General features: G+C 33.5%; 4 protein-coding genes across 14 annotated transcripts; 2 read left to right on the top strand and 2 right to left on the bottom strand.

Annotated features, from left to right (window-relative positions):
- Window positions 1-6399: 6399 nt before the first annotated feature.
- RpS7 (ribosomal protein S7) lies at window positions 6400-7837 on the bottom strand. Of its 2 annotated transcripts, none has more exons than XM_066732233.1 (5): window positions 7759-7837; window positions 7240-7410; window positions 6978-7159; window positions 6711-6861; window positions 6400-6512 (listed from the first exon to the last, which is right to left on the bottom strand). In XM_066732233.1, exons 2-5 carry the CDS (start codon window positions 7408-7410, stop codon window positions 6435-6437), a joined length of 582 nt encoding a protein of 193 aa, XP_066588330.1. In that variant the 5' UTR covers window positions 7759-7837; the 3' UTR covers window positions 6400-6434. The 2 variants fall into 2 exon arrangements, with proteins under 2 accessions (XP_066588330.1, XP_066588331.1); XM_066732234.1 differs by lacking the exon at window positions 7759-7837 and adding an exon at window positions 7534-7556.
- Window positions 7838-8299: 462 nt separating this feature from the next.
- LOC136776781 (PSME3-interacting protein) lies at window positions 8300-10350 on the top strand. 7 transcript variants are annotated; one of them, XM_066732621.1, is made up of 7 exons: window positions 8361-8411; window positions 8639-8741; window positions 8947-9054; window positions 9290-9388; window positions 9458-9677; window positions 9803-9876; window positions 9950-10350. In XM_066732621.1, exons 3-7 carry the CDS (start codon window positions 8958-8960, stop codon window positions 10294-10296), a joined length of 837 nt encoding a protein of 278 aa, XP_066588718.1. In that variant the 5' UTR covers window positions 8361-8411; window positions 8639-8741; window positions 8947-8957; the 3' UTR covers window positions 10297-10350. The 7 variants fall into 7 exon arrangements, with proteins under 7 accessions (XP_066588720.1, XP_066588718.1, XP_066588722.1 ...); XM_066732619.1 differs by having other exon boundaries at window positions 8371-8426; XM_066732620.1 differs by having other exon boundaries at window positions 8372-8526.
- Window positions 10351-11147: 797 nt separating this feature from the next.
- Window positions 11148-13071, top strand: LOC136776780 (tRNA methyltransferase 10 homolog A). Of its 3 annotated transcripts, XM_066732616.1 has the most exons (6): window positions 11148-11339; window positions 11435-11598; window positions 11809-12118; window positions 12319-12465; window positions 12540-12645; window positions 12731-13071. In XM_066732616.1, exons 2-6 carry the CDS (start codon window positions 11453-11455, stop codon window positions 12934-12936), a joined length of 915 nt encoding a protein of 304 aa, XP_066588713.1. In that variant the 5' UTR covers window positions 11148-11339; window positions 11435-11452; the 3' UTR covers window positions 12937-13071. The 3 variants fall into 3 exon arrangements, with proteins under 3 accessions (XP_066588713.1, XP_066588712.1, XP_066588714.1); XM_066732615.1 differs by having other exon boundaries at window positions 11150-11598; XM_066732617.1 differs by lacking the exon at window positions 11148-11339 and having other exon boundaries at window positions 11589-11719.
- An 890-nt stretch (window positions 13072-13961) lies between these two features.
- LOC136776779 (reticulophagy regulator 3) lies at window positions 13962-18305 on the bottom strand. Of its 2 annotated transcripts, XM_066732614.1 has the most exons (7): window positions 18156-18305; window positions 17303-17618; window positions 15990-16115; window positions 15805-15901; window positions 15570-15720; window positions 14615-14740; window positions 13962-14534 (listed from the first exon to the last, which is right to left on the bottom strand). In XM_066732614.1, exons 2-7 carry the CDS (start codon window positions 17539-17541, stop codon window positions 14257-14259), a joined length of 1017 nt encoding a protein of 338 aa, XP_066588711.1. In that variant the 5' UTR covers window positions 17542-17618; window positions 18156-18305; the 3' UTR covers window positions 13962-14256. The 2 variants fall into 2 exon arrangements, with proteins under 2 accessions (XP_066588711.1, XP_066588710.1); XM_066732613.1 differs by lacking the exon at window positions 18156-18305 and having other exon boundaries at window positions 17303-18058.
- Between the last annotated feature and the right edge of the window lie 324 nt (window positions 18306-18629).

The following is an 18629-nucleotide window of genomic DNA, read 5'->3' as shown; positions in this document are numbered from 1 at the left end:
CCCCGCGTTTTCTTACACAGGAGTGTGTTCGCGAAGGGGTGGAGGGTGGAGGGGGGCGCACGGTAGCTTTCACACGTACATAATATCCATATAGGGCGAAGCCGGTGCTTGTAAGGAGCTGCGGAGTTGGAGAGAGAGCTAGGAGGGCGAACACGCGCGAGAGGGCACGTACACAGAGGTTTAAGCACGATAGTAGCACACAGACACATAGATTGCATACTTATGCCAACGCTGTGCACATAAAGTTAGGGGCGCGCGCTCTCTCCTCGCTGCCGCACAAGAATAAGAAACACGGAGCATACATAAACAAGGAGGTTGGGGATGCAGCAATTTAAAACGTACCCCGGAATTCCTCCCAGTGGAGCCGTAGAGCGGCCCTCTATATTACGAATTCCCTCCCACACTACCACACCATATCCTCTGTACACCATCTTCCTTGCGTCCGCCCGCACTCAGTCCCCCTTTCTTTGCCCCACAACCCCTTATACGCGGTACTACCCCATCTACCTCTCCTTTCTTCTTCTTCTTCATCCTCCTCCTATTTCTATTCCTTCAATCTCCCCACTTCCATATATATAACATGATGCGTTTTACAAAAAACTATAACCAAATGAGCTCTAAGCTTATATACTTTCTTATAATATGTTACTGTGCTACATTCGAAACGCCATGCAAAGACGCGCGCTATAAATAGTGCTAATTTTTTACTAAAACTCGTCGTTCCGTTTATTAAAAGAGATTATATAGGATACAGCGAGGATGTCTCGCTCGACATCTCGTATACATGATTCAATTGGGTCGAAACACCAGTTTGACGAAAAAAAAGAAGCTTCTGTACAATAATTGATCGGTTGGTTTTTCTTCACCGGACGTACATGTTCTTCAATTAATAGACGAGCTTGTATCAAAAGAGCACGAGTGCACTATTGAAGAGAGATATATAGATATACGACAAGAGAAGAGAGTCTCTACAATATTTATGTCAAAGTTGAAAAATAATTTGCTTACTTTGCCCCCTCCCTTGTAATCCTGCCTGTGATTAATTACGAATCACACATCTACAAAAGTACAATCCCTCTTCTGATCCAATAAGTTTCTTAGAAGAAGCTGACTCGCGTGAGACGGAGGATCCTATATATATATATATATATAGGTACACATACTACAATAGACAAGTGGAGAGGAATAGAGCTCATACTAAGAAACGCATCAACTTTAATCCCTTAAAGATTCCAAGTTCTCCAGTGATTTATTAAACGTCTCATTCAAAATCTCCATGAAACTTACTTGCAAACTTACAATATACATTTATAATATATATATATATATATATATATATATATATACATAGTGTTCTGGCAAAATAATGCTGAAGATTAAACCTTGCAAAATCTCCTCAGCTTTCATAATCTTTTCGTTTTTAATCTCTGCCCCGCGGTTTATCCATTTTACGTCGTTAAGGATTCGATCAGTCGAGAATACAGATAAAATGGTCTATCGGATAACACATGATATACAGCAATACCAAGAGTTTGATAATTGGTAGGCGTATCATTCGCAGCAATCTCCTCCATTTTAATAGTGTAATATGTAAAATGTATATGTTACGAGAGAGAGAGAGAGAGAGAGAGAAGCGGTAATATAAAATATTGTGTTGGAGGGAAGAGTAGGAATCTTTGAAAAGTTATATATATACATATATATATATATATATGTTATACATCGACGCGAACGCGCTGAAATCTCGACGCGATAATACCTATTATGGAGATTGGCGCCGACAATGCGCGGATAAGTCAAATAATGCCAACAATGGAGAGAATTTGAAGCTGTTATATATATAGCGTAGAGCGATCGGTTGTTTGAACGGTGATGTCGCCTCGGGCTTTCATGTTTGCCGACATAAGGAACTCGGCCTTGTACGTTGTACGGCCATGAAAGAGAGTAAAAGAGAGAGAGAGAGAGAGAGGGGGAGGGAAAGGCTGTGCGAGTAGTGGAAGCTCAGTGGAAGCCAGCCCCGAGCCGAGCCGAGCCGAGTCGCGGGAGTCGGGAAAGTTCAATTGGTGGCGGCAATCCTAGTAATGTACCCGTGGGGCTGTGTCAAAGTGCCTTCTGGAAGAGAACGATGCTGCATTCAGCATTCTAAAACTTCATTCTTAATACGAAAGTGCCTTATGCGAGCACGAAAAGAAACGCTCCCGCGGAAAAATCAAGAATTCCATTCAGCCGGCAAAGTACCCGCATTCGACCGTTACTCTTTTTTATTTTATTACTTATATTCTTATATACTCTTCTCCTCTGCTCTGCTTTCCTTAACCTCCTTAGACTTTCACATTTCACTCCTGGGTTTCATCATCCTTGTCGAACCGTTTAGACGTTACAATTCGATCAAAAGCAATCTCTCTCTCTCTCTCTCTCTCTCTCGACAGTCAATTTACCAATCGGTTATTTCTATTGTAAAATTCAACAGTCTGTACAACAAATGTTTCATCTATTTTCTAATTTTACATATATATACGTGAAAGGAAAAGCTGCTTTAAAAATACTGAGCTCTTATAATACATAATAAGTTTCAATAATATTATTCATTGAAACTGTTTATTAATTTCTTGTCCAATTAATTTAAAAATTACAAAAATACACCTTATATTATTTTACTTGTATGGTTTCGAGCTGTATAACGATTCTAAGTTTTAAGAAATATATGGGATTTGATGGAAAACATTGTTGATCATATAAAGCGTAAATGTATTTTTATGGAAAATTAAGCAATGGTAAATTTGCAGAAAATGGCAAGTTTAATTCTATGCAGCGTGAAAAGAGGGAGAGAGAGAGAGAGAGAGAGAGAGAGAGAGAGAGAGAGAGAGAGACGGCAATTCAATAGCCCAGTGAGTCTTTTCGCACCTCCGAGGCTTGGGACTGAACTTTAAAAACCAGGAGCTAAATAATGCAGAGTGGCGGCAACAGCGGGCGGTAAAACAGTTATAAAAACAGCGGTAACTACGTTAGGATCAATTATTTAAGATGCACAGCTCCGTAAAGAGAGAGAGAGAGAGAGAGAGAGAGAGAGAGTAGACCAGTCGTAAAGGGGGTGGATGAGGTAGCAGCAGCAGCAGCATCAGCAAGCAACACTATACCTTAAGACAGTAAGAGTGCAACAAGCTTGTGACCGAGGCAGAGGGCACAGAGGGCACAGGGCACCTGGCCAAGATGTCGAGATCGAGATGGCTCGATTCTCCACTTCCTTGCAATGCCTCTTTCCCTCACCAAATACACTCTATTCTCCATACAAATAAAACTCGAAGGAAAAATTAAGTAAAAAGAACTTCGACCAGAGACTCTTATTAATCTGAACAATCAACAGATATTTTTATGCTTAAAAAAACTACCATAAATCTTCTTCATCGCTATCCCAATTACCTTCTGAAATAAAACTTATTCGGATGATAATATCAATTGAAATAAAATTGCGCTTAGCAACAATTATAATTTCCACGGTTATATGTATTCAATTCATTCTATAACATAGTTCGAGCTATAGAGACCGTGCACACCAACACAATGACAGTGAGATAAGAATGTATATTGGTGTATATGCATACTATCAGCGCAAACTATCGGTCAATTTTCGCAGTTTTTGAGTGTAATTTATTTATACGTATACAGTTATACATTGACACTTCGCTATCATTGTGTTGGTGTGCACGGTCTCTATTCTCTTTTTCTAATATCACAATTAGAACAGAACAAAATATGTATATGTATCGAATCGAGTGAATCGACCGACGAACCGACCCGTCAATTGTATGATTTATGACTCAAAAGGTTAGCTTACCTAATCTATTATTCTGCCTATAAATAAAAGTGACAAGTACTAGATAAATAATATTTATTGCAAATTAAAGATTGAATGTGTTAAGTTCTAGAGAGAACGTGCATTTCTCGCTTTTAATGTGTGTACAGTTTGATGATATAACTCTAAGGTACAAGAGTATGTCAAGAGTTATTATATATATATATATATATATATACGGTTTAGGTTTATCTGTTTATTGTGAAGAGATTTCAAATCTCGACCGAAGATTAGAGCTAATATGAGCTACACTGGTTCAGAAAGTCCCCAAAAAAATTCCATTAAAGATGAGGATAATGTTGACATTATAATAATTGGAGCTGGTCTGGCAGGATTAACAGCTGCTTATAATATTCTTAGGAAGAAAGCAGGACTTCGCGTATTAATACTCGAAGAAAATGGTACATATGAATCAATTGAAATGATTTTGATACGAAATATCCCTATTTATTCAATAATTTTTCAGACGAAATTGGTGGACGAATATTGCCGACCGAATTCAGTATTGCTTTCCATGGACATTTCTTGCAAAATCATATCGTTGAATTATTACATGATCTGGAAATACCAATTTATAAAAGACCCATTGTCAGTAAGGATGGGCTAATATTCTTGACAAAATATGGCCCTACGGAAAGTCCATCCCCCTTTTATGCTGCTCAAGTACATTATTTACTTAGACAGGTAGAGGTATTTTATTACACAAACATACATATATATATATGATACAGTATACGATATTTAAAATATGTGACATTGCTCTGTCATTTGCCGTTTTATAATCAGTTACATAGAAGCAGTCTGGATCCAATTTTCACTAATTACATCAATGATAAGCACACTATCCAGCTAGCAACTACCAGTGTTAGCCAATTGTTATCTCAGTATGTCTTCTCCTCCTATTCCCGTTCACTATGCAATGCCATTACTTATAGCTTGTGTGGTTAGCTTGACTCATCATTCAAAATAATATAACACCTGAAATTTACAAAACTTGTTGATTCTCAGCTCTCTCTCTCTCTCTCTTTTTCCCAAATCGATACAACTATAGGCATCAGAAATGCTCAAGATATATCCGCATTACATCTATTAGTTCTCTTGAATGGTGCAGGAGGTCTTTATAATAGATTCAGAGTGTCGTCGATGGGAGACAAGAATCGATTTTACGTTCAAGTATATATACTTTATCGTACTATCGTAACAGGTTTACTTTTTGACGCATCATACACATATTAACAATTTAATAGTATACAGTTCCATTTAGGGTGGGATGCGAAAAATAATAGAGAAACTAGCGGAATGCATCGAGTTGGAAAATGGCAAGATCATAATAAGCGAGGCGGCGATTGAAATTCAACTGGGTCAAGGCAGGGTACGTGTTGTGACCACGAAAAACATCTTCGAGTAACGCATTCATTGCTTTTTAAAGAATTTTCAAAGAACCAAAGAAAGAAAAAAAAACATCAATTAATTTATTCCCCAATAACGTTTACAGATGTGATTATGTCATACTAGCAGTACCACCACCGGAAAGCAGTCGTATAGCAATCGATCCGCCTTTACCCGAATTTTTAAGTCAAGTTCAAACAAAGTATTGTCATGGAAAAAATACATTTTTCACCGTTGCATATGACCGATCATTTTCGTCCGATATTCCACTTAGACATATACTCTCTACGTCAGACTCAGATGCAAACGTGCGCCTTGCTTACGTTGCTACTCATCTACAAAACGAGACACTTATAATCGCTGGCTATTTAAACAAAAGTCTACAAGAATCGTGTACACGTTTAGGACTCTTTGAAACCTTATCGCGGTGCTTTCGGACGGACACTATGAAAACTTATAAGAAATACACAGATTGGAGTTGGACGCATAAAGATGCTCCTACAACAAGCTGGAATACTGGTGGCGGTGGTAGTCCTATGAGCCTTTTAACACCAACCAACTTTTTATATCATAGAAACTTATTAAATACAAATCAGAAAAGGTAATTTTCAGTTTTATATTAAAAAAACTTGTCTCGGCTAATTCACATCTGCCACGTAATCATCCATCTTTCGGAGAGCATGATCTATATTCGTTCAAATATTCAGGCTCTTTTTCACCGCAAGCGAGTATGCCTTCAATTGGGCTGGTACAGCTGACGGTGCGATTGAAGCAGGGAAGCGTACTGCTTATTCAGTCCTACTTCGGACCAGGCCGCAATCGCTGAACATTCGAGACGTCTTGTGCACTGCGTTCGTATTTAACTTTAGTCATTAGTCAATAGTGCCGGTCAAATCATATACTTATGGTTGACTCAGAAATTATCCTCGCAATATATCCATTCAAATATCTTTGTGCAGGTCGCAAACACGTATTATAAGAGAATCGTTGCCCTTCAACATGTTTATTGCACGATATATGCTTATAATGATTAACATCTTCGTTTTCCTCTCATTTTACCGTAAACGATAATTCACCTGTTCGGATCTCTCGTTTCTCATTAAATAAACTCTCTAGCTACACAAGTCGATTGATAATCATTTTTAGTAAACAATGCATTTTACTCTTTATCAAATAATCTTTTTATTCAAAATTATACATAAGATTCCGGAAATTCGAACGTTACATCCCTGCCTGTCAGCTTTTTGTAGACAGCTGCAAAAGTATCCACCTAAAAAATAAAACAACAACATAAAAATAATGAAATTTTGTAATAAGCCAGAGTAATCGTTCGACTTAAAAATATTTTCCAGTTTCCTACTTCTATTAACATTATTTGAATGGTTTAAGAGTCTATGTGTGACAGAAAAAGCAGTTTGGAATAGTCTAAAACTTTGATCCAAAATTCCAATTTTTTAATAAAACTTACTTTATGCTCTATATTTGTCTGCTCATTTTTGTCCAAATGAACTTTGATAAGTTGAGAGCCATCAAGCTTCACACGGATGCGCTTTCCAACTATCTCCACTGGATATACCAGATCTTCCAGTAGTGCATCATATACCGATGTCAATGTACGACTGAAAAGGCAGACATTAACTGTAATTAAGTCTGGTTGATCGAATAAAATAACACGTTATTGAAAATACTACTAAAAAATCCAACTTTACATTGATCGTAAAACAATACTTCTTACCTTCTTGGCCTCTTTTGCTTATTCTTTGTGCGGGTCTTTCTTGTTGGTTTGGGCAAAATTTTACGTTCTCCAACGAACATCACATGTTTACCAGAAAATTTCTTTTCCAGCTCTCTTACTAGCCTCGTTTGAATCTTTTGACATGCTTTCAGTTTTGGCATTGGCACATAGATAATAATCGACTGTAACATAGAAATATGAAAAGTAAAAACAAGGCTTCGCTGGTGTACAGTAGATAGAGCTGTCACCATTTATTTCTTACCTTCTTATTATTGGTTTCGATTTCCCGTGCCTTTGTTATGTAGAGCTCTCGTAATTGAGACTTTAAATCACTATTCATTTCCAATTCTAACAGAGCTTGTGAGATGCTCTGCTCAAATTGATCGGGCTCGGCCCCGCCGCTTTTAATAATTTTTGCATTAGCTGTGAGCATCTGAAATCAACGTCATGAGGTTAATTTTGTTTTTTTTATTCCAAATCGAAACAATTAATTCTAACACGCTAAGTCAGCTGAATTAATTTCTTTTCACGAGAATGTAATAGGATTTAAACAAACTTTTATGTCATGTGCAAGAGAATCTGGATAAATATAAGAAAACTACATAACCCCCATTGTTATAGCATTCACGAATCCATAAACATCCTTTTTTCTACTGATTGTCGAAATGCGTCAATATTTTCCCTGATCATCAATATATTTTCAAACATCATTTAGTATAATATTAAAAGCATTTCTACCGTAAAACACATGAAATCAAATTATTTTCTCAAAAGCACATACCTTGACGACGAGACAAACTCGTGAAAGGAGATTCTAGGGAGAAACTAGGGAGAAATATGCCACATAGCGTTACGCCGCGTTTTCAAATATTACTAGGCAAAGCCCCCTGTGTCGTCAACCTCCTCGAAAAGCCCTTTCCCTAGACGTCCTGAAAGTCTGACTCTGAAGTGAAATAGCGGCCGCGAATCGAGAAATCTCTATGAATTCGGTCGTTTGTCTGATTGTCATTGAACTGATGTCTGTTTCAGCCGTTTCAGAGAATTCAGAGCCCTTTCATTAGGACTATATCCTTTAGGGTGAGTTCCACTAGGCCCAAACCGCTCATAAAGTAATAGTTAGGGTGAACCGTACCATGTCGGGTTAACTTAAAGTGGTATAGCTAATGTAACGGGAACTATACCACTTTAACTCTGGGTTAAGTTAACCCGACTTGGTAGGGTTCACCCTTAATGTGACACGTTTCGAACGTTGCGGGCACTTAGTGGAACATACCCTTTAACTATGGGGTATTGCTAGGGTATTTCGGACCTATTCAAATTTCAAAGCCGAAACTATCACAAAAAAAGGCTCATTACCGAACTCAACTCGTCAGTCGTCTTGAGAGTTGAGCGTGAGAAGTGAGCGCGCTGAGAGCACTGTGACTTGTGGTTGTTGTGAGTACATAACTTGTGAGTAGTGAATAGAAGTACGATGCTTATCTCAACATTCTCAAGCATTATACCACTTATACCGATCCTCGCATTGGCAATATTAATTATATCATAACCTGTAACACAATAATATATTAATTTTATGAATTTTTTAAACCACTCTTGTGCTTCCTGCTGCTTTCTTCGGACTAAACACCGTTGAATAATCTAATTTTGTTGTTTTATGTTAGTCCTGTCACTTCTATCTTATTTGCTGTTGCCGTGCTGTTTTGCCAAATAACTGCCGCTTACCTGCTATTATACATACTAGGCAAATTTCTTAGACGGAAAAGGGTAAAGAATATTTATTCTCCCATAAATTTATAATCACTTATTATCGATTAATTAAGCGTTCCGAGTTGGTAAACGTTTTTATTGTAAACATTTCAAGTCATAATCTTTCTATTGCAACAATTACAATTAGTTACATCAGTGATCACTGGTACAAATTTTACTCTGTCATATATGTTTAATTGAACAATTTTTTTCAAATTTTTAGTCGAACACAAAATGAGTTCTGGCTTCATATCCGAAGCTGAAATAGCAGAACAAAGGAGAATACGACAAGAAGAATGGGAGAAAGTTCGAACAGCTGATCAACCATTGGGTCATTATCCTATATATTCATTTAATTATTGTTTCATTTTAATTAAGAAAATTTTTATATTTCATGCTTTCTTCAAACTGAAAAAAGCAGCATTTATATTAAATAATATATTTAAAATAAGTTTGCTACATTTTGACATCAAATTTTATATTAAGTTTTAGATTTATTTCAACCATAATTTGCTATTTTTATACATAATTGTTAAAACATTCTAATTATTCCTATTACTTTTTAGATGTACCTGAAGAAGCATATGATACAAGATCTTTGTACGAAAGGTTACAGGAGCAAAAAAATAAAAATGATGCAGAATATGAAGAAGCACACAAATTAAGTTTGTAGAATGCTTTAATATTTATTACATGAAAATGTTAGTATAATGTTTTATTTGTTAATCTTTTAGAAAATATGATTAAAGGACTGGATGATGATGAAGTAGATTTCTTAGACTTAGTCGATAGAACAAAGCTGGAAGAAGAACGCAAAAAGAATCTTGAGGAGGAAAAAGAAATGCGAGATTTTAAAGCAGCAGTAGCATCGTTACAAGAAAAATCTTTGGATGAGAGGTTGAAACAAGAGTTAAAAAAACCACAAACCACAAGTAAAGCTATTGGTAGTGGAAGGTATAGCGATAATGTTTGTTCTAATTTTACTTGTAGAAACTTTGTGATGAGTAATTCTATATTAAACAAATTAGAATTTAAAATACATTAAACTTAAAATTAATTGTAATACCTTGTGTTTTTAGCAGTATTAAAAATTCGCAATTAAAACTCTTAGCAGGAGTAGTAGTCAAAAAGCCAGAAAAGGGAAACCTGAAAGGTAAACCAAATATGTGAAATCTAATTGCCTGTTCCATTAAGCTGGTATCATTTAAATATAATTGTTAATTTAGGAAATGAGTCCCGCGGTACTAAGAGAAAGCAAAGCTCACTTGATGACTCTGCTAATAAAGATTTTGCAGAAGAAGAAAAATCTGAAAATTTAAATAAATCAATAGCAGAAAATTCTGCATGCGAACCGGATGATACTGTTAAAACAAGAATAATAGATTCATCTTATAACAGTCAAACTGGTGCGTTGAAATGCATCGGTATATTACCCGGATTATGCTCGTACGATGATTCGAGTGATAGTGACTGTAGTTCGGATACAGATCAAGATCCAGACTTAAATGCAATAAAATATGATCTTCTTGGAAGACAGATAATAAAGGTAGTTAAGGATAAAGAAAAAAGTTGAATGAATATTTAAGATAAAGATGATGTGAAATAAATACTTAAAAATTCAGTTTCATATATTGCATTATATTCATTACTTAGAAAACGTATATTACAACATACCCTACTTTTAATGTTACATAATTTATTGTGGTTTGTAAATTTAATAGGAACATCTCCAATTCTATAACTATGTAATTTATTTTTAACATTAGGATATCATATGTCAGATCTGGTGAATATTATCACTGCAATTTAACTGTAGAAAATAAAAGAGTACAAAATTTTTAAAATTTGGAGAAATTACAATTAATCGAATACCATTACATGAAGGTACAAACGAAATGCTACACTGTCAAATATACAGGGACTGCCAGATAAAGTGGATTAAGATGAAAAGCATTTAAACATAAGATGGTGAACAACCGGCATGTAATTAGTTCTTAATAGATGAAGACAGGTGAATAAGTAAAATGCTGTCAAGTGTCATTCCACCACTTTCCCCTCCCTCGAATTTATTAATTATCAGTGATAACGAAAAAGCACGAGTAGCATGTGTGAGTGTCCTGACATCTGACAATGTATGTATACTACATACAACACACGCGCGGAAATGCAAAAAGATGATTGGTAATTGTTTAACTTGGCGATAGACAATAGGAACTTTCGGAACGGAAACCGGATATTGGAGTTTACTGAGCAATCGTACTACCTGATTGGTTGCATTCCAAATACGTAATGCTACATGAGCGCTCCGCAAGTATTAAGCGGCTATACATATATGTATAGCGCTATGTAGCCTATGTATGTATGTATGTATAGTCCAAAAGCAATTTTGCTACTTAAAGCTGCTTCGTCATTGGGTGTATTTAGCACAACACAGTGGGGCGTCTGGGCTGAAATCGGCTGAATGGTGAATGCATCCATTGAGCGGATTGAGCGGAGCGCTCGTGTTCGTGTAGCACTGTTTTTGGAACGTAGTCGATTTTAAGCCTAACTAGAAAGCAGCCAATATAAATTATGATCTGAAATGAGACAGACAACTTAATTTAAGTCTAACCTCAAGTATTCTCTCTTCTAATAAATTATTAAACTACACTTTGTAAATTCTTTATAAGTTTCTTATTATTGCTACGTTTAATTATTAATTGACATATCAGGAAACATATGTATACATTATGGAGGAAACCAATAAAGTTGAAGAAGTAAATAATGCAAATGTTGCAAATGAACACTTTCCAAATAAGACTGCATTTATGAGTAAGAGCCAGTTCAAAAAAGTTCAAAAGAAGGAAAAATGGATGGAACGTAAATTAGAAAAAAGGTTGTTTTTAATAAAAAATTGTTTAAGCATATGGTCTATAATGCATTTTATATTTTCATATGTTCTGTGTCAGTAATTTGTTATATTAACACGTTGGCTGCCACATTAAATTTCTTACAATGTAATCTTTATGGTCTTGTCGGTCACTTGTGATCCCTATGGCTGTCAATGTGTTAAGAATTGAATAAACATTATAAAATTTCTTTTAAGGATTAAAGAACGAAGGAGAACAAGAGAAAAGAGAGCATTTGCACGTGCAAATAATTTAGATTTGGGACCTACCAGAAAATTCTTAAAGAAAAGCACAATGGAAAGCAGTTCTTGCAAGCTAACAGTGACTATTGATTTATCTTTCGATCATCTTATGATTGATAAAGATATTGCAAAGCTAATTAAGCAGATTCTAAGATGTTATACGTTGAATAGGAGAGCTAGTGCACCCCTTCAGTTTTCTCTTACAAGCTTTAATGGTAAATCAAAGAAGGAAATGGAGAAGCATAATGGATATGAAAATTGGGATGTACGTGTTATTCTCGTTCTTCTGTTTCTCCTGAGTCATGTTTTAATCAATATTAAACTATTTACTTTGTTGTTTTAAATTATATCTTCATATTGCAATCATTTAAATATTTTAAACTAATTGAAATTTTAATTATTCACACAGCTATATTTTTTATTTCATTTTCAGTATAAAAAAATTCATATTTTACTGGATTGTAGGTAAAGTTTCTTTCGGACTCATATATGAGTGTTTATTCGAAGAGTAAACTCATTTATCTTACTAGTGAATCTGAGAATGTCATTGATTCTTTACATGAGGACTGCGTTTATGTTATAGGAGGTCTTGTAGATCATAATTCTCAAAAGGCAAGCAGCAACACATATTACTATAATTTTATTATATTTTTATATATTTGATAAATAATTATTTGTAATTTTAGGGTCTCTGTTATAAATTAGCTGTTGAAAATGGTATACAACATGGACGCTTACCAATTGATAAGTTTTTATATATGAAAGCAAGAAAAGTCTTAACTATAGATCATGGTAGGCTTATTTCTTTTGTGCTAATAGTTTTTTAAAATAAATAATAAATTATAGGTTAATTATTAATTTATCAATGGCTTTGCAGTTTTTGAAATTCTTAAAAAAATCACAGAAGGAAAATCTTGGCAAGAAGCGTTTTTGCAAGTTTTACCAGAAAGGAACGGACCTATTATAATTAAAGAAAACCAATTTATTAATGATAAATTAAAAGTTGAAGCTAATATTGATGTTAATAGCTCTAATGAAATGAAAATTATACTACAAAGTTCAGATACAAATAATGAAAGTTGACAATTTATAATATACAAAACTTATAAATTCATATATTATTTTCCTCTATTCAGAGGAAAAAAATATAAGTAATATTTTTAAATATTATTGTACTAATTGAGATCAATATTAAATATACTTTGGTGATGTCAGTTTACTTTAAGTGTATTTCCATCTTTAGTTACTGCTGAGATTATTTAAATAATCTTAGTAGATCTCTAAATTTTGTTACTTTAAATGTCAAACGCATTCAAATTAACCAAATAACTGATGGTTAAGTATTTAAAATGAATAATCACTTCACACACATATTTTTGTTGCTGCTTTGTATTATTACACATAACATCAATCTATGATGAAATGTGATAACAGATATATTAATAATTAAATATTGTTTATTTTTAAAAATCGTGGTACATTTATTTCAACAACAAAATACCAGTTATGTGGGTTGTTTAAATTGAATTAACTAGACATTTAAGGATATGGCAAACCATTTATGTCAGAAATCATCATCAATGCTGTATCCAAGTGAAACATTTTGTATAAAAATTTCGTTAACATTCTTTAAAGGTGAATGATAGCAGTTAATATTCGATCATTAATATATAAAGGTAAAATAAAATATAAACATCATTAAAAATTATCTTATTTTTCTCATCTATTTCTTAAATTACATATTCTCGATGGTATAATAAGTACCATTTCCAATAGCTTGTATAGTAAAATAATATTCTTTTTTGTGATTTTCAGCTGTTTTAAATAATCTATCATAAATAAAAATAATGCTTATTAAAAGCCTTTCTTAAAGACAAGAAAGAAAACTTTATATTGGAGAATAAAAAATATATTCAGTTGTCTAATTATTCATAATTTGTTCTGTAAATATCTTAAAACTAATTTTGTTGTGTACAAAAAATGTACAACAAAAGGACGTACATATTATGCATGTAATTAGATCAAACTATGTATTGCATACATCACTGTATGAAACTAAAATAACACGGTAAATTTAAAAAATTATAAATCAAGGAATACTAAAAGTATTAAATATTAATAAGTGATAATTTAATCTTTAATTGAATCAAGTATATAGTTTATCAATATGTGTATGTGTTCACAAGATTGTATTGAGAAAAAAAAACATTCAATCTTTTAAATAATTATTTATCTGTACCTATTATTCTAAACTAATGTATTCTTGCACAAATACCTGTTTAGAAAACGTTAGCCTCGGTCAGACTAACATGCTTTAACAATCGATTATATGGTTCAAAATATTTGACTTGTACTTTGTTTTTGTACATAGAGTAATCGCATAAACTCGAAAATATATTACATTCATGCACCTTTAAAATTGATAAGCTCGCTGCAGTCGATTATTTCAAACTCGCTATCGCTATCATGACTGTGATCCAACAGTTTGTCTGACTCAGGTTGAAATTCTGCCTCTTCTTCAGACGACGAGCCTTTCTCGAAATGACCACTTTGGAATTTTATACCATCGATATCAGTTTCTCCGGAACTCAATTCCAGCTCAGATAGCTCTATTCCATCAGTGCTACCGTCATCATGCGATGGCATTCGTAAGTCTCGAAATTCTTCGTCATTGTATATTTCTGTTTTTAATATATTAAAAAATAGTCAAACATTGTGTTTTCATACAAACATGATTTAATAATTTAAACTAGCATTATACCTTGGCTGTCAGACATACTACTTATAGGGGTTGTTGAATGCTCTCCATTTTCTCCTGCCCTTCTTAGAACTTGTAAATTGTCCTCTGTTGCTGCTGGTAAGAATTCTTCAATTTCGTTATCCCATTCTAAAACATTAAAGAAAAAATTAAATGAAAGGATACATGATTGTTGACAATTATATGTACTTAAAAGTTGAAAATAAAATTTTTCCAAATCTGGTTTAATTGTCATTAAGGCAATTGTTTCTCCTAGATATTTACCATACCATTCTGACATATTTTAAAATTGAAATAATCAAAACTCTCTTGTATAATTTAATAATTAATAATGACTAATTTGAAAACATTTGAAATACAATTAGAATTGCATTGACTTATATTTATATATACATTGGATGCCATTTGATTATCTATATTTTCTATTTTTTTCCAAGTTTTAATGCTTAGAAGTTTTTTAACTGTTAAAGATATAATCTTCACTACATATTTGAATCATGCCTGGCTGGTGCAGTATATATCTATTGATAAAAATACTTTAAAAATCAAAGATTTTCTTCAAAACATCATGTCTATTGTACGTACAGTTTTATTTATTCTTTTAGAATTATATAACTGTTATGCATAGTTTTAGCATTTGGTTCACCAATCGTATTACAATGCCTTTTAAATTATGCAGTACTATATTTTTATAATTGGGAATAGAATTTAATAAAAAATTGTTTGGCTTGATTAGTGAAAAAAGGCAATTATACATATATGATTCAGCTTCAGTAAAAACTTTGTATCATTGCATATGAATCAATAATATATACTTCTTATTTAACTATAATTATTTGGAGCTATGTTTACATTATATAATTTTTAATTTCTAATTTAAGAATTTAATACTGTCCTATTGAAGAAAATATTTTTGAATTGTTATATGCTATAATATTATAGTTTTAATCAAATTTACCTCTATGAATCATTATTTTATTAGGTAGTTTACATATTATTGCAGGGCCAATTAATATACCCATACATATTGTGTAAGCAATTAGTACACCATTGATAGATCGTCCAACAATCCACAGTCCCAGAGAGAAAGAGCAGATAGCGGTACAAAACTGGAAGTGAATACCACACAATTTAGTTATCCTATATTATTATATTTTACAAAAACATGTTTACAAGAAAAAAATCATATTTACCACCCCAGGTTGCTCTTTTTTTAATTTTCTTAAACTCAGAAATGTTGAATGTAATTTCTTTGCTATCTCTTGAAGTTTTTCAGCCTTTATCTGTGAACTAGCGAATACAAAATTATTATAGGAAAAAGTTCAAATATAATACACAATATATTCTACCACAGTAAAACTTTCTATCTTTAACTTACGGCGGTCTTTGAGAGGCTTTGCTTTCTTTATACACTTGACATTCCAAAGTACTGTAACAGAGGACGACAACAAGCGCAGCACTGCTGGCTGCTGCAAAGCCACGTACCTCTAATATAATAATACTCCTATGAAATATGAAAAAATAATTAATTTTATGTAAAATATAGTTGTACATTATGCACTAAGAATGATGTTACCAATAAAATTATTTTTTATACAAATTATAATTAAAAATTGTTAATAAAAAATGAACATACATTTCGATGAATATTCATCATAATTACTACTTTAAAAAAAAGGGGTGGGAGGGGGAATATAATCTATGTTAGAGCAGTATATAGAATAAAAATGATCGATGTTTAGTATAAAAATTATAATTGTACTATTAAGAGGTGTAAACTTGTATATAGTCGTAGCACATCGCATCAGGAAACTTTGGTTAGGAAATACGTGAGAAGATGCAATTCATTCGTTAAAATGCATCTATGGGTGATCAGTCAGATTAAGGCTGCATTCCAAGTCGAGCATAAAACGCTCATAGTATATAGTTAACGTTACGTTAATTGTGGAATTTGAGCGTTTAAGCACTCATGTGTGACCCCTGAATGCAACTAAAGTGTCGGACTTTATGGATTTAGCACATGGTACATACTATATTAACAAGTTAAAGTAATAACATACTTTTATTTTCCGCATATCGACGTATATAGAAAGATTGCCATGTGATTGATAAAAAAGTATATTTCCCCTAAATATATCAAAAGTCACGATTTATTTACCCTTGACCTAAAAAGATGATTACTTGCAAAATACAGAACAGCTGTTTTTCGCAATCATCCAATAAGACACTATTCAAGAATTCAATGGCATTGCACTTCTAGTTTTAATAGCTAAACTAGGATCAACAATGATTAAGCTATGTATAAAATCCCGATATTTATAATTACAAAGATCAGAAAAATGGGAAAGAGTCTCAATCGGTTTGGCATATAATAACTAAGACAAAAAACAGTCACAAAAACTTTCATAATAAATTCTTGTTAATTTAACTAATCAATAACCCAATAGCAGCGTCAAAATAATGCTTTTATTTTTAGAAAAGTTAAAAGGACTTAACCATTAGAGAATTATTTAAATTTGTAAAAATCCAGTTACAATGTAGGACAGCTTAATTTTAATATCATTGCTGTGTATATAATGATATATAAATGTATATATATATATATATATAAGAGAAAGACAGAGCGAGAGTGCGTTGTTAAAACTGTCGCAGTTTCATGAAAGTTGACGCGCAAAAGATTTTGTCACTTACCAGAAGAGAATATTAAAGACAATGACGACAGAGATGCTATTGACCGTATTTTCCCATAAAAGTATGCTTTCCAAGATATCACATAGCCGCTTAGTGGATTCAATTTTAGATTGAACATCTCTATATCCATCATCCGAAGTTGTCGGTTTTTCCTCAGTATTGCATCCTGCACTTTTCAGAAATGTAGGATCTTTCCTCGCCCATGGAGAATAATAAGTAATCTTGGATAACCAATCCATGACAGTTCCAGGTAGCACAACTACTTCGTTGTCCTAATACAAATCGCTCTCTTTTGGCATGATATACCTTGAAAAGACTATACAAGAGTATTTTTAGCGTGTGACAGCCAGAAAACTTTAGGGAGCATATACGTGTACGATGAACGACGAATAACAAACAAGGAATGAATAAACAACGTGATACTGTTTTTCTATCTTTGCCTTTCTTTTAGCTGCTGCATATATTCCGAAATTAAGTAGACACGGAAAAACTAACAAAAAGATCTGCCTAAAATGGTATTTTATTACACAAAGAAAAATCACACACTTCAATCGCGGCACCTTCGCGTCACCTTTGCACGCGTAGTATTAATTCACGAGTCGCGATCCGTTTAAATATTTTTTCGCATTTATACCTTCTCTTTCGCCGTGTTCTTATGTTACCTTTGCAAAACTACAGTTTTACACTCTTATATTCCTAAACCCCTCTACTGGCGTATACGCTCGCGCGATTGTACGGATCTACAATTACAATGTTCCATCGCATAATCTATATGTATACAATACGCATGCACATATAACATATATCGTATATACAGCACTGTACAATACATGCGTGTTTAATATCTCCTTACCTTTCCCTTCACCACACCTATCCTTTCCTTTTAAATCGAGCTTCGAGCAATACACGTGACGTTTTCCTATACAAATTACAGACTGTACAGCACACCATAATACGATTCCGAAATCATCAGACGAATTGCCTAAACTACAAAAAATCCACGATAACGCATGCGCGCAGTGTACCTCCCCCCTTCCCTTCTCAATCTTCTATAATTTGCCTTTTTTCACCATCATTAACAATCGTTTGTATATATAGGTAGGCATGTATGTACATATATGGTACGTATGTACTGGCTGCATTTCGAGTCGCGCATAAAGCACACGAGTATAGTGTGCGTTACGTTTGTTATAGAATTTGAGTGCTTTAAGCGCGCATATGCGTGACTCGAAAAGCAGCTATTGTAGTATAGGTTACTTTCTCTCTCTCTTTCTCTCTCTAACCATACTAATTAGGTAGGGTAGAAGGTATAGTGGTACATATTATA

The sequence above is a fragment of the Prorops nasuta genome, unplaced genomic scaffold, assembly GCF_024137725.1.
Source record: "Prorops nasuta isolate Cenicafe-Biocafe unplaced genomic scaffold, Cenicafe_Pnas_1.2 PNAS00010, whole genome shotgun sequence".
In the NCBI taxonomy this organism is placed as follows: domain Eukaryota; kingdom Metazoa; phylum Arthropoda; class Insecta; order Hymenoptera; family Bethylidae; genus Prorops; species Prorops nasuta.
The sequence above is the reverse complement of the archived record's forward strand: the minus strand, read 5'-3'. Positions and strand labels throughout refer to the sequence as shown.

What these genes read in the sequence shown, in the direction of transcription:
- RpS7 (XM_066732233.1), bottom strand. Translation starts at nt 7,410, where the DNA reads ATGCTCACAGCTAATGCAAAAATTATTAAAAGCGGCGGGGCCGAGCCC. An exon ending in TCGAAACCAATAATAAGAAG is followed by an intron (nt 7,160 to 7,239) that starts GTAAGAAATAAA and finishes TCTATGTTACAG; the next exon opens with TCGATTATTATCTATGTGCC. An exon ending in AGACAAATATAGAGCATAAA is followed by an intron (nt 6,513 to 6,710) that starts GTAAGTTTTATT and finishes TTTATTTTTTAG; the next exon opens with GTGGATACTTTTGCAGCTGT.
- LOC136776781 (XM_066732623.1), top strand. Translation starts at nt 8,958, where the DNA reads ATGAGTTCTGGCTTCATATCCGAAGCTGAAATAGCAGAACAAAGGAGA. An exon ending in AACAGCTGATCAACCATTGG is followed by an intron (nt 9,055 to 9,289) that starts GTCATTATCCTA and finishes ATTACTTTTTAG; the next exon opens with ATGTACCTGAAGAAGCATAT. An exon ending in TGAAGAAGCACACAAATTAA is followed by an intron (nt 9,389 to 9,457) that starts GTTTGTAGAATG and finishes TTAATCTTTTAG; the next exon opens with AAAATATGATTAAAGGACTG.
- LOC136776780 (XM_066732616.1), top strand. Translation starts at nt 11,453, where the DNA reads ATGGAGGAAACCAATAAAGTTGAAGAAGTAAATAATGCAAATGTTGCA. An exon ending in TAGATCATAATTCTCAAAAG is followed by an intron (nt 12,466 to 12,539) that starts GCAAGCAGCAAC and finishes TTGTAATTTTAG; the next exon opens with GGTCTCTGTTATAAATTAGC. An exon ending in AGTCTTAACTATAGATCATG is followed by an intron (nt 12,646 to 12,730) that starts GTAGGCTTATTT and finishes ATGGCTTTGCAG; the next exon opens with TTTTTGAAATTCTTAAAAAA.
- LOC136776779 (XM_066732614.1), bottom strand. Translation starts at nt 17,541, where the DNA reads ATGGATTGGTTATCCAAGATTACTTATTATTCTCCATGGGCGAGGAAA. An exon ending in GTCTTTAATATTCTCTTCTG is followed by an intron (nt 16,116 to 17,302) that starts GTAAGTGACAAA and finishes CATATTTCATAG; the next exon opens with GAGTATTATTATATTAGAGG. An exon ending in TAAAATAATGATTCATAGAG is followed by an intron (nt 14,741 to 15,569) that starts GTAAATTTGATT and finishes TTAATGTTTTAG; the next exon opens with AATGGGATAACGAAATTGAA.